This window comes from Cardiocondyla obscurior, linkage group LG16 (genome assembly GCF_019399895.1).
Source record: "Cardiocondyla obscurior isolate alpha-2009 linkage group LG16, Cobs3.1, whole genome shotgun sequence".
In the NCBI taxonomy this organism is placed as follows: Eukaryota; Metazoa; Arthropoda; class Insecta; order Hymenoptera; family Formicidae; genus Cardiocondyla; species Cardiocondyla obscurior.
The window spans coordinates 686,499-699,395 of NC_091879.1; the positions used below are offsets into that span (position 1 = coordinate 686,499).

The 12,897-nt window shown below is 42.7% G+C and overlaps 1 protein-coding gene and 1 long non-coding RNA gene across 2 annotated transcripts in view; one reads left to right on the top strand and one right to left on the bottom strand.

Annotated features, from left to right (window-relative positions):
* The window catches only part of LOC139108848 (uncharacterized), an 87,285-nt gene that overhangs the window by 24,098 nt on the left and 50,290 nt on the right, over positions 1 to 12,897 (bottom strand). The gene's annotated exons all lie outside the window — the stretch shown is intronic.
* LOC139108927 (enhancer of split mgamma protein) lies at positions 45 to 7,510 on the top strand. The gene is made up of 5 exons (XM_070667615.1): positions 45 to 728; positions 1,249 to 1,346; positions 2,426 to 2,515; positions 4,594 to 4,869; positions 5,631 to 7,510. Exons 2-5 carry the CDS (start codon positions 1,275 to 1,277, stop codon positions 6,057 to 6,059), a joined length of 867 nt encoding a protein of 288 aa, XP_070523716.1. The 5' UTR covers positions 45 to 728; positions 1,249 to 1,274; the 3' UTR covers positions 6,060 to 7,510.

Consider the following 12,897-nt stretch of genomic DNA (forward strand, 5'->3'; position numbering starts at 1 on the left):
TATACGCTTTCCTCGGCGTCTGATTTTCCCTACAACTCGCCTTATATAAAGGAAGAAAATATTAAATAAAAAAAATTTTTATTCGGCACGCGAAAGAAAGATTTTGGATGGAATTGATTCGCGGGTGTCATCGCGGCATGTCGCACTCTGAATTATCATCTCATGTACAGCCTCCTCGTGTTTTTGTCAGCTCATCGATACGCACGGTTAAGCGCGCCCGTGTGGGTATAACACAACGAAGCATTTGGAGCGACCTTCCTATCCAAAGTAGCTTCTCCGGAGGGTTCGTAGTCGGGTGAGGGTAGGCCTGTGCCGGAATGGCAGCGGAGAGCACCGAGTCAGTTGGTGTAGAGACCTCACCAAGTGCACCCGTCTGCGTGTCTAATGTCAGCCCGTCCCGACCTGTCAATCCGCTCGACGCGTCGTCGGTGTGCACGCGTTATCCGCGTACATTTCGCCTATTTGCACTTCGACACGGGCGACGTAAAATGTCGCGGCGAGACGCGGTGAGGCAAATCGGCTCGTGATACGATCGGACTGCTCGGAAATTAAAAATTCACGGGAAACGACACCGTCGGCACGCGCCGTCCTGTGCGCGACTCCGTTTATTGCGACATTAACGCAACAACAGGCCTCGAAGTTTCACGCGCCAGTGTTCCTAGTAATTCTCTTCAAATGACAGCTCTTACGATTACCGATCGCCGTTAGAGTTGCCAGTTTCGACAGAGGTACATAATTTTTTTTTTCATTTATTTTTATTTTATTTTATGTATATCAATTACGGACGATTATCGGAGATCAATATATAACTTTCGATTACTTTTATTTAAATTCCAACTTATTTGATTTTCATTACGCACATCACACGATCCGGTTTAACTACCTTTTATATTTACCTTGCCCGACGATTGTACTCGCACTCGCTCTGGTTATACGTTCGCGTGCAATGTTATTTATTGTCGCACCGCGAGACTAACTGTAAGCTGTAAATTAATTGTTAATTAAGAAGAAAGTTACGAACCCAAGAAACCGAGTGCGATACGTTCGCGAAAGATTCGAGCCGTGCATGCATATGGATTTTTAATGTCGTTTGTGGTATTTATATTCATTATAAAATAACGGGCACTTAGGGCCGTGCTCAGATTTTAATTAGTCCAGATCTTGTTATTACGACATTTTACACGGGCCCTTTTTCAATTACTCAATTTGCATTACGCATCGGCCGTACATCGATTGCTTATTTTGCAGCAGTTTCTAGTTCCCTTCTTGGATTTATGTCTCTTCCACCTGCAATGATGTCGTACGATTATCCTCATCCGGTCTCGAGAACATACCAATATAAGAAGGTATCGTGATTCATGCAGCTAGAAGTGAATGCTTAGCTGGGCAATTTTTTCTTTTTTTTATTTAATTTTATTAATTTAATTTTTTTTTTTTTTTTAATTATTTTTTCTTGCAAAATAACGCCAACTAGAAACGACGGGTAATTATATGCCGCTTGTAATATTTAATATTTAATTGCATACGCGAGGGAGATTGTACAACGAACTACTCGCTTTTTTAATTTACTTCGACGTTTGCACGTGAATCGCATTCTTTAATTACGTGTAGACATCTATTTTAAAGTAAGCGTAGGATCGTTTATCGACACGGTTCGGTGGTTAATTAGCTCTTTACTATATTGTAACATTTTAACATTGAGACGTTAATAAATGATAATTATTACGAGATATTAGTTTTATGCGACGCAGAGTCAGTAATACGAATTAAGATCGAGAAACGTGAGTTTATATGAAAAGTTTAGTGATATTTAACAGCTCCCTTTGCGTACGACGATTTCAATTTTTACGACACTTATCGTTTCATAAATCGGTAGCCGAGTGCCAGATAAAATATTTGATCAAACGCCTCGTCGCGGACTCTGGCTACCGATTATCTTCTTTTTCTGGACAACTTGGCACCTGCGTCGCGCGGCATAAATTCGTATTTTTTTTTTTTCTTCGCGACCGAAGAAATTGTAATCAATGGAGGATGGTGCGTGGAACGAATTACCGGTCGCTAATTGAAGCTAAATCATGGCTCGGGCTGTCTCGACGCCGCGATGAAACAGCGAGACCTTGGTTCTCGCTCGCGACTCGACGCCAGGTCCAGGTTACAAATCGAGAATTTCTTGAATTAATGCAGGAGATGAAACGATAAAGTGCGGCATGTAGCTCGATTATTACTTGCGTTTCTTGACGCGGTTCCCGCCTTCGCTTCCCGCCACGTCGTAAATTAGCAATTGTGACCGACGATCGAACACGCGACGAGATATCGAGGTGCGAAAGGTTGCGGATCCTCGCCGAGACGCGATGCGCGCGAATGCTCGCCGGCAGCTGCCGCGAAGGTATTGATTAATAAAATATAACGTGTGTTTAATAACCAGATAACAAAGCCGCTTTTGGAGAGAAAGAGGCGGGCGCGAATAAACCGTTGCCTCGACGAGCTCAAGGATCTCATGGTGGATGCGCTAGAGGTAAATGTGCCTTTTATTATCAATATAAAATACTTGACGTTAAACGCAACAAGTAACTTATTCTTATTCTTTCTCCCTTCCCTCTTTTAATCTTAAAACCTAAATCTTTGAACAGGTGTCCGGCGAAAGAGCGCCGTGAGTTATACGCGTGAGGTGTAGTGGGACATAATAATGGTACGCGACTTCGCGCGTTTGCAATTTTTTTGCGAGCGTCAATTAACTTTCACTCCGCGCAATCTTTTTTTCTTTTTTTCCTCCTTTTTTCTTTTCTTTTTTCTTTTTTTCTCTCTTTATTTTTCCTCCTTTCGCACGATCGAGATAAATTGTTAACGGGCAAGAGAAGGTGGCGACATTTCCGAACGTAACAATCTCGGAACCGATACCGTAGTCTGGTTCAGCGAGCACGTGCTATGCTCTTTTTTTCCCTCCTCCCTTACGCGCCGGGCGAGCCTTCTCGGAGGAAACGCGTGTTTCTTGCACCCGACTCCCACCGGCTTTATTTATGATCCTGGGTGCCCTCCCTCCCCCCTCCCACTCTGTGCCTACCCCCCTTCTCGCGCGTCACTCCGCGCCTGGTGCAATTTTACGGATCGCGACTAGCAGGAAACGCATTCTCCGGCCGCAACTACGCGTGCAGGCGATTTTGCTTTTAAATATTCCCGGAGCGTGGGAACCTACGCCCAGCGAGCGAGTGTCAACAAAATCATATTCAGTGCGTAGCCAACCGGACCGCGTTACACGCGCTTTACGCACACGCGATATTCAAATGTTGAACTATCGCTGTCTAATCTCTAATGATAATTTCCGCGCCGGCGTTGCGCTCCGCTTCGGTATTTACGCTGCGCATTAAACGATACTCAGCCCGCAATAATGAGATCTGCATAAACATTCATTCGATTCATATGACGTATTAAATAAAGCGGCCTGTTTATTTCACCGTTCCTTCTAAGCAGCCTCTTGTCGTCGGAAATACATAAGACTGCGCCCCAGATAATTCCAAAGGAGCCAGCGTAATCTTTATTATCGTGATTTACGGCGCGATTTTCCTCAATAAACGCCGGTAGAACCGTACTAAAATTCGGCCTTTAAACCGCCGCGTTAAATACGCGCGAGGGGAATTAAGCTCCGTGATTTCCCCCGCGTTTCGAAAACCAGCCCGGCGTGCAAACCGATGGCGCATTAAAAACACGTCGTTATACATTTCCTGTGCATTATGTTTTAAGTGGCGCTCGCCACAATGCGCCACCGATGGCAATTTCTCGATATACCGTCTTTCCGCGCGGAACATTCTCGCCCGCGTGAAATTTACGCTCGCGCATAATTCGCTGAATCAGCGTGAAAGGCACCGCCGATTTCACCATGCTAATTTTCCAACGGCACATTGCCCGATCGGCACGTTTCGTACGGCTTAATGCCCCGTCGACCGGATGCTATTCTTCTTCTGGCAAAACGCCGTCGCGCGGACCGGCGAGCGTTAAAGCTCCACCACGCTGAAACCTCTCGTCGTGGTCCACGGTCCTTTAGAGCCGCTCGTCTCGATGACTTTTTGAAACGGGCAGTCGAGTGACGCAAAGCAAACCGCCCTCCCCGCGAGCGTTACGAGCCGGTAACGACACCGTCGTCTTAATAGCGTGCCTTCTCTCTTGTATATCGCGAAAAACTCGGGATGCTCCTTTTTGCGAAATCGTCCGTTTTCACTTGGTACTTAGCGCGGATGGTGGACAGAAAGGAAGGATTAACACCGCCAAGGCGCGAAATTGTGCGGTCGACGAGCGACGGCGCCGATATAATTGATCATTATGCTCGCTCGTAATTTAAAATTTTTTTAACGCGATTAAAAGAAATTGGAAGTGAACTCGATTGACAGAATCGATTATAAAATTGTCAGAATTAACGTTCGTTATACACTTTTTATATATATATATATTATTTTTTTAATTTTATTTCGCGCCGACAGCTGCTTTCCCATCGATAATACACGCATGATTCGGTTTCTGGAATCTGTGCACGCTTTACGCAGGAAAAGTGGGGTGTGTAATGAAAATTTATGGAATTAACGAAACTGGAATTATTTGCAGACCGAGGGCGAGAACATCAGCAAGCTGGAGAAGGCGGACATCCTCGAGCTGACGGTGCGTCATCTGCAGAAGCTGCAGGCCTCGCGACCCTCCGGACTATCGGCGGCGATCGCGAACGGCGACGAAATTTCCGCGGAGAGCCGCTGGCAATCCGGCTTCGGGCACTGCGCGGCGGAAGCCTGCAGATTTCTCTCGTCACATCCAGGTGAAGCCGCGGAGAAGCTGGCGAGACATCTCGCAGCTGGTCTCCAAACGGGCCGGCAGACAAATTCACCGGTAATTATCGTGTTCGATCTGTGAGTAATTAATGGCGCGGCACGACACGGAGGAGAAAAGCGACAGGGCTGAATAAACGAGGCGAGAGTTCTGCGACCAAGCAAAGAGCGCTTACCCACGAATGCATATTTTTCGGCCGCGTCCTGTAAAATTTATATCGTAGCTGACGGCGCGCCGCTACCGTTCGCGATTGAAGAAAAAAGAAAAAAAGAAAAAAAAAGAAAAAAAAACAAGCGAGATTTTTAATTGAGGCATTTCACTTTTCGGTAAAGTATTACGTATCACGTCATTTGCGTCACGGTTCGCCAACGCTAATTATCGTCCCTTATGAGATACAAGGTGCACGCCTCGCAAGACGAATCGCCGTGCACGTATTCGAATTCGCATAAATAAACTTACGCGAAAAAGCTGCAATTCGCAATTTACTGTAATTACGTTTGATGTGTGTACTTTACTTCAACGATCGTGATTGATGGTTATAGTTTGGAAAATTTAATGCAAACAGCAATATTCTAATTAAACTGTCATTTAATTTTTCTTGTTTATAATTTCGAAACTAGAATAATGTATTTCAAAATATATTAATTTATAAGGCTTTCAGAAATCGAGTAAATTAAGTCGCGTTGCGTCTCGCGAAGCTATGCCCAAAAATGGCGAAAAAATGAACGCGATCGGGCCGCGGGAATAGCGCAAGCTAAGATTTATGATCGCGAAGTGTTAACGACCGCCGTAATGACGACAAAAAACGTGTTTCTCCTCAGCCGAAAGCCAACCTGTTATCGCCTACCCTGGCCAATCTGGATCGCATCGCCAGCGTCGTGGCACCTTGTCCCGTCGGCACCTCTGGCGAAATTGACTCGGCGATACTCTCCACGAGCACGTCGCCGATAAGATCCACGCCTCACGCCGATAAAACTGTCGGCGGAATCGCGTCGACGACGATGATTCCCTCCACACCTCGGTGCCGAGCCCCGATGTCGCTCGTTAAGGGCGATGAGAAATTAACAGTAAATTGCGGTGCCAAACTGAAGAGTCTGAGGGACCGGCGATCGCCGACTACGACAACGACGACGGAGATAACGACAGCGAGAAATAAAACGAATGATCCGCATGACATTAACGCTGATGACGATGAAGAAATCGACGTCGAGCGCGTGGATGATCGCGACCCGATGTGGAGGCCGTGGTAGCGTCAACATATTTTATATATATATATACATATAAAGAACAATGATATGCATTCCTTAAAGAGACTACCTGGAAACTTATTGTCATTAATTTTATCCGCGTATGTTTTGTCATATCGAAAAATGATTATTCTTCTTTACGGTTTTTTCTTTTTAAAGAGAATGGCGAAAGTGGAGACTCCGAATATATTTCGAAGTCGTCGACTGAGTAAACAAAATGGAATTTTATTTTTTTATTACTTATAGATTTACCTCGTTAAAAAGACTTAACTAGAAACGAGTTGTAAATCGTTAGATATATTGTACGTATAAGTGTTATCTTGAATAATTTGAAGAAAGAGAAAAAAAATGAAAAATAAAATGCATACGGTTTAATATAGTTTGCAAAGTTTCAATGTTCTTTTTTTTTAACGCTGGTTGCAATATATTACATGCCGTATCTATATAAACAGAGTGATTAATAAATAGATCGTCAGTATGATAAAGTTACGTAATGTTAATTCTGTGTTACTTTGGTACTTGGCTTTAAATCGGTAGATCTTAGTTTATAATTAGATAATTAATTATTACTTACAATTAGACTTGTGATATGTTAAAGAGCGACTCTTTTTTATTGTTTACGTATTTTAAAAGACAGATTAATATCATTCATTTTCACTGTTTTATTACAACGAATGAAATATATATAGATGCACCTTATTTTTATCTCAATTATAATTCATTACGATGTAATTTATTACACCACGAGGTTTTTCATGTAAAATCTATATTTTTATTACACGTTAATTTTAAGCAATCGTTATAATTAATTTTATAGTATAGTTTATTCACCTAAGGTTTATTTTAAAGATACATTCTGCCGTAAATTTATTTATGTTGATATACACGTCGGTGTTAATAAATATACTACGTGCGTGATTAATCTGTGATAGTGATAAGAAATTCAAATTATTATTTGGTATTTTATCAGACTTGAAAGATTTTTAATAAAACTTTTAAGCCTATTTTCCTACCATTTTATTTTAAAAGAAACGTCTTTTTCATTGTTATAACATTTTTTATTTTTTTTTTATAAGTAATATTTAAATTTAAATTATCATATTCTTCACATATTTTTTTATTACGAGATAAACTCTAATGTAGAAGCTTAAATATATGCCGCCATCTATGACAATATCTGATAAGTTATTATAAGAAGAAATAAAAATTTTTGTAAACATTTCTAAATTATAAAATTATTTTACACTTTGCGTAGATTATATTACGATATTTTAAATAATATCTTATTATCAATTTGGTTATAATATTTAGCGGATAACTTCTTTACTTGCTCAGAAGATAACACGTCAGGGTATAACTTCTACGATCAGCGATCAGCTGGTAGAGACCAACAACTAACGATGAGAGGCCAACCAACGATAAAAAGATTACCTACTTTTCTCTGATATTTTCTTCATACCGCTTCATTATCAATCGTTGTTATATTTTTATTTCTGATTTTTGAATGTACGCATTATAAATTTTTTTTTTTTTTTAATAAAATTAATTAAAAAAATTTTTGTGTTTAATTTACCTGCACTAAATAGTATATTCCGTTTCATACCACCAAATGTTACTACATCGACCGTTGATCGTTAAATATATAATGTATCGTTTGTGTAATTCATTATTTCTTTATAATATAAAAAGATCCAAATTTATATTCTATCAAGAAAACTCCTGAATAAACGAAACACGTAGAGTGACAGTCAGTACTTTAACTGAAGACTTATGTTCGATCGTTTCGCAACAAAACAGACTGCTATTGCGTATTTTGCCGACTCTTTTAGTTTTTTGCTTTTTTTTTTTTTTAAGATAAAACCGCAAGTTAACCGCGAGCAGGTAGAAAAGATCGGGTTGGTTTTCGTAGATAGAAAATTTCAAATCGCTACAAATAGCGATACTTTTCTTAGCGGCCTAATGGCTGTTGCAAATAAAAAAAATTAATAAATAACGGCGCGATTATAAAACTTTGCTACTAAAAAAAAATTTTTTTAATTAAATAAAATTTAACGATCCCGCAAATGTGGTTCTTCGCGCGATGAACGCGCTAATATCTCAATTGCTGGAGTCTGATTTCATCGGAACGAAGGTATTATCGTTGGTGGTTGATAATACTTTCGCGAGTGATAAGCTTCGCTCGCCGATCAAAGCTGGGCGCACGCACGGTGCGAGAAGTCGTCAGGAAAGCCCTACCGCGGCCATTACAACTCTTACCGTGGCGGTTGGCGCGGCGCGTCAAAGAGCGCTCATTAAGTGCTGGCAATTAACTGCGGGCCACGTCCCGAGGCCCCGAGTTCCCTCGCTTTCCCGTTCCCCTCGCACCCTCCATCGTGCCCTTCTCGGTCCGGTTGGCGTTCTCGGTCTCTGTCGGGTCTCGTGTGCTGACCGACGACGGTGGTGGTAATAGTTAGTGGTGGTGGTCGATTCTCAGGTGTAAATGCGAGCTCGAGTCGGACCCACGCGCTTTAATGGGCCTTGCCAACAAGAACGATCGGCATGCGACCTATCTATCACCCCGCGAGCTGTTGTTTAATGGTTTGCATCCCGCACCGGTCTCATCGCCGCCTCGCCTAGAGTCGGTGGTGACGTACTTTCACGCCAATATAGATATACGATTGTTCGCCTCGTGGGCACGCATGGGACCGCGGATTATTAAGTTCCTACCGACGCATCGTCCGCGTACTGTCGGAGATCGGCCGTATCATTGAAAATAAGATTTCACTTAGCCGCGCGAACACCTGCCGTCTGTTGCGATTTCTTTAATAACGTCTTTAAAGAAAAAAAAAAAAAAAAAAAAGGAAGAAGGAAAAAAACGGGAGAAAATTTTATACATGCTGAGTTACACGAAGGGAAAGTCATACTTCACTAATTTTCTTTAACTTACATCTCGCGACTATTATTTGCTAATCTTTGGCATTAAAACGATCGCGTTTAATTAGCGAGATTAACACGAGTATCACCTTGGTCTCACGCTCCATAGGTCTCGCTACAAAATGTTCGCCAGGCGACTTGCCTATCGTCGGATGATCTATGACTTAAAGATCGATGCATTACAGTCTTTACTTCGCGCACGAAAAAATACTCGTTGCTGAAACCGGTAACGCGCGCACGCCTTGGCGCTTATATCCACGTGTGCGTCAGGGAATTTATCAATTTCTCATCAACGAGCGTTACCCTCAAACGTTGTTCTAGACGGTGCTCTAAATATCTGCTCGTACACAGATATCATAGAAAATGATTTACGAGTGTAATCCGTTGGGAAAGTTTCCTCATAATTAACGGCGGACTCTTACGTTACGTTAATAATACGTGACACTCGCGATGGCTCTTGCGTAAAGTTAATTACACAGTAATTAGAAAGCTTTGGGTCATCTTCCATGCCGCCGAAATAAAACTGAATCTTCGATTGCTATTTTTTTTTTTTTTTATAGGGATTATTAGTAATTGTTTTTTTTGTGGAAAATTTTATGTAAAGCAGATAATTGTGACTAGTAAAAAATGAAACGTTGATCTCTGGTGGCGGTACCGAAGAAACGTCAAGGTTGTACGTTTCAGGGTCAAATTTTAATGCAGCTCCGAAAAGAAGAATGCCTTACATTTATTAAATTACACGGACATTTGTACGACATGCTGTTTCGGCTTTGTGAGCCCAATACTTACATGCACATCATCCCTATTGACTCGCTACAAATAAATTGTCGGAAGCGTCTCGATACTCACAGGAGAGCGGAGTTAACTGTTGTCATTGTGTAATATAAAGATTCGAGTCGAAATAGATTAATGCATGAATAATAGCTGCAAGCTGACCTAAATAAAGGAAATGCTTGCATCTTTGAACGCGCAAACAATTAAGTGAGGGAGCGAACGATTACGAGGGCTGTTAACCTTGAAAAAATATTTTTTTTTTCCCCAAAAAGTTGTCCTTGGTGACCTACTTCTTTCGAGTTTGCTAAGCGAATCTTAGGCGAAGGTCGTGATAGTCTTTAACAATATTTCGTAAAGATTTGTCCCGGCAACAGGTGATAATTTTTAAAACAGACATTACACTGTCATTTTTAAATAAAAGGGAAAAAATTTTCATACTACAGCTTTTCTTATTTTCGACAAATATGAGCGATTAATGTGTGTTAAATAATTAAATAATTAATCATAAAATCTTACGTTTTCAATTGCTTAAAAATTATATTATTATTTCAATTTATTTCGTTTATACCGCATGCATTTAAGAAAAGAGTTTATTGTGTTATTTAACATAAAAACGATATATTGTCGAAATACTTTGTAAGGAATTCTCCTTCGGTCGAAAAGATAAGAGTTAGGTGCGCGATTGTCCCGAGAGAACGGTTTTCATACGGTGACACTTTTGACACCTCGTTCTTCTCAACCAGGTCGCATCGAGAGACGCGTGCCCGAGGGAAAAGGATTTTTAGAGATCGAGTCTCTCCTTTGCATCGGGGGGTACGAGCCCGATTGCGGCGAGTCCCGAATTGTGTCTCGCCCGAGATCGAGATCGATCCCGGCAGACCGATTGATCACTCGAGTCGTGTAGATATTCGCAGGAAATCAAAGAGCTCTCCATGCTTTACCGGAAATTTACAGGAGGAGGAAGGTGGGCAAAAGCCATTCTTGACGACCGTCAGTCGCGATTATTCGACAGATATAATACATTCGTTCGAGGTCGCAGTCGCACGTAGCCACTTCTGGGTCTCGACGGTGGCTGTGATTTATTCTCGCGCGATCTCTCCCGCGTGAGATTATTACGGGTGTCATTTCTAAATTTCAATTTGCGGCTTTTAATTCGCGCAACGACGTTAAGTGAGTTAAAAATATCTTCTCGACGGGGCCGTATACCGCGGGGTTTTAAAAGCAACTATGGACGGGATGCTCCAATCCGGCTCCGTCGTGGGAGCGACGATTATTAGAATCCGCGGACTTCGGTGCTAATGTCCCCCGAACAATCTCGTGATTTTCCACAGCGCATAAAAGCTACGATGTTTGCAGTCTTTAATGGCACATAACGCCGTTACAGCCTCCTTCATGCGCGCATTCGCCGTGTGACCATCGGCCATCTTTATCCTATCTCGAAGTTTTTTTCTTTTCTGCACGCTTTTTTCGCTTCCCTCGCCGCTGCAAGACGCGATAATTAACTTCGTGCGATAATATTCGCGGGCACGCTCATATTTTTCCGAGATTATAGCGCGTTTCGAGACAACGGACGGGCCGCGCACCGCGTGACAGGTGCGAAGCGAATTTCAAGCATGAAGGTTGAATCCGCAATCGGAACAGATTCTTACATTGTCGGGGAAGACAATGAGTTATTTAAACCGCAAATGGAATGCTTTTTGCATGTGATATCAAGCGTACAGGTGACTTCTCCGTGAAGCGCATATGAAAAGACGACGGTCCAGACGTACGCGATATATTCTCGTCCCGCGATTTTATATTATATTTAATTAAATAAAACGAACAATAAAATATATTTAAAAAATCGTCGCGTGGTATTCGGCGCTAGATAAAATAAAGTATCTCGGTAATCGTTTCCGAGAAGGTGAGCATTCTTTAGGACGAAATCGCGCTGAAGACAATGGGTGACCGTTCCTCGTAATTAGAGCCGTTCTCTATCTCTAGCCTCCGAGAAAGCTCGCGGCGCGATCTCCGCGAAAGATTCCCGGAAAAGTTGCTGTACCCGCGCCGATCTGTCCGGCAGCGTTGAAATTCAACGCGGCTATCGTCTATTTTCGCAGGGTGTGCGCCGCGATGCGCCGGGGCGGCGATAACACGTGTCGTGATTGTAGTTTATGGGGAGCTGATTGCGGGAGCGTGGGACGAGCGGCCGGTTGGCGAACGGTGGACGGGCACCCACCGTGCCCGGACGCCATTCGGCGATGCTTACGCGTATCCATTCCGGTGTCAGTGTTTCGTAATCATTAAGATATGCATTATCCCCCTAATGACGAGAGGAGCACCAGCGTGTCCGATCGGGGTGACTCTCCGCGAAGCGCGCCGAGGGCGCGCATAAATTTCGCGTAAAAGGGCCTCCCTCCCCCTTTCTCTCGATCTCGCACCTCGCGCTCTCGATGCTGATTAATGCGGATCGCGCGTCGACCGGCCCGGCAATTAATTAGCTCTCTCGTGATTCTCGCGGGAAATCTTCCGACATTGATCGACGTCGCTGTTAATGCGCGACTCCTCGACTCGGATACGTTAGATCGGCCCTTGCTACGCGAGATCCTCCCGTTGTTATCGCGCATTGACAATGTAACAATGTAACCTACGGCGGATTAATTTCGATGTGCCAACAAGATCGCAATATTTTATTTTTTTATTTATTTTTTATTTTTTTTTTTTTAATTATAATTTTTTAACTATAACTTCTCTGGAAGTTGAAATTGCCTAGAGTTTCAAGAACTCTCAACTATTAAGGTTCTACCGCCGTAAGACCCCGTAATATTTCTGAATAGCCTCCGACGTTGTTTCTTTCAATGACGCGTCATCTTTTAAAGTGTCTGGATTTTAAAAGCTGTAAACCATTGAAAATCTTCTCGTCTTTCGCCGGGAAAACTTCGCTGCTCTCCGTAAAAAAAAACTATCTTCAATGCGTTACGATGTTTTGTCATTGCGAAACGCGCTATGTCTCGATACAGCGCGTCGGTTCAACTCTCACTACTGTGCGAGCAAACAGAATTATTGTCCTAGCCGATGCGCGTACGAGGGCTTGACGCGCGTATTAATGCGGTGCGGTTCCCGCGGCCCATTGTACCAGATTGCGATGCTCGTTCGGGCGAGTCCACGCGGCTTT

Bases quoted from the DNA above. Each gene is read 5' to 3' on its own strand.
- LOC139108927 (XM_070667615.1), top strand. From the start codon at position 1,275: ATGTCTCTTCCACCTGCAATGATGTCGTACGATTATCCTCATCCGGTC. The intron at 1,347-2,425 runs GTATCGTGATTC...TTTAATAACCAG, and splicing joins GAACATACCAATATAAGAAG to ATAACAAAGCCGCTTTTGGA. The intron at 4,870-5,630 runs GTAATTATCGTG...GTTTCTCCTCAG, and splicing joins GCCGGCAGACAAATTCACCG to CCGAAAGCCAACCTGTTATC.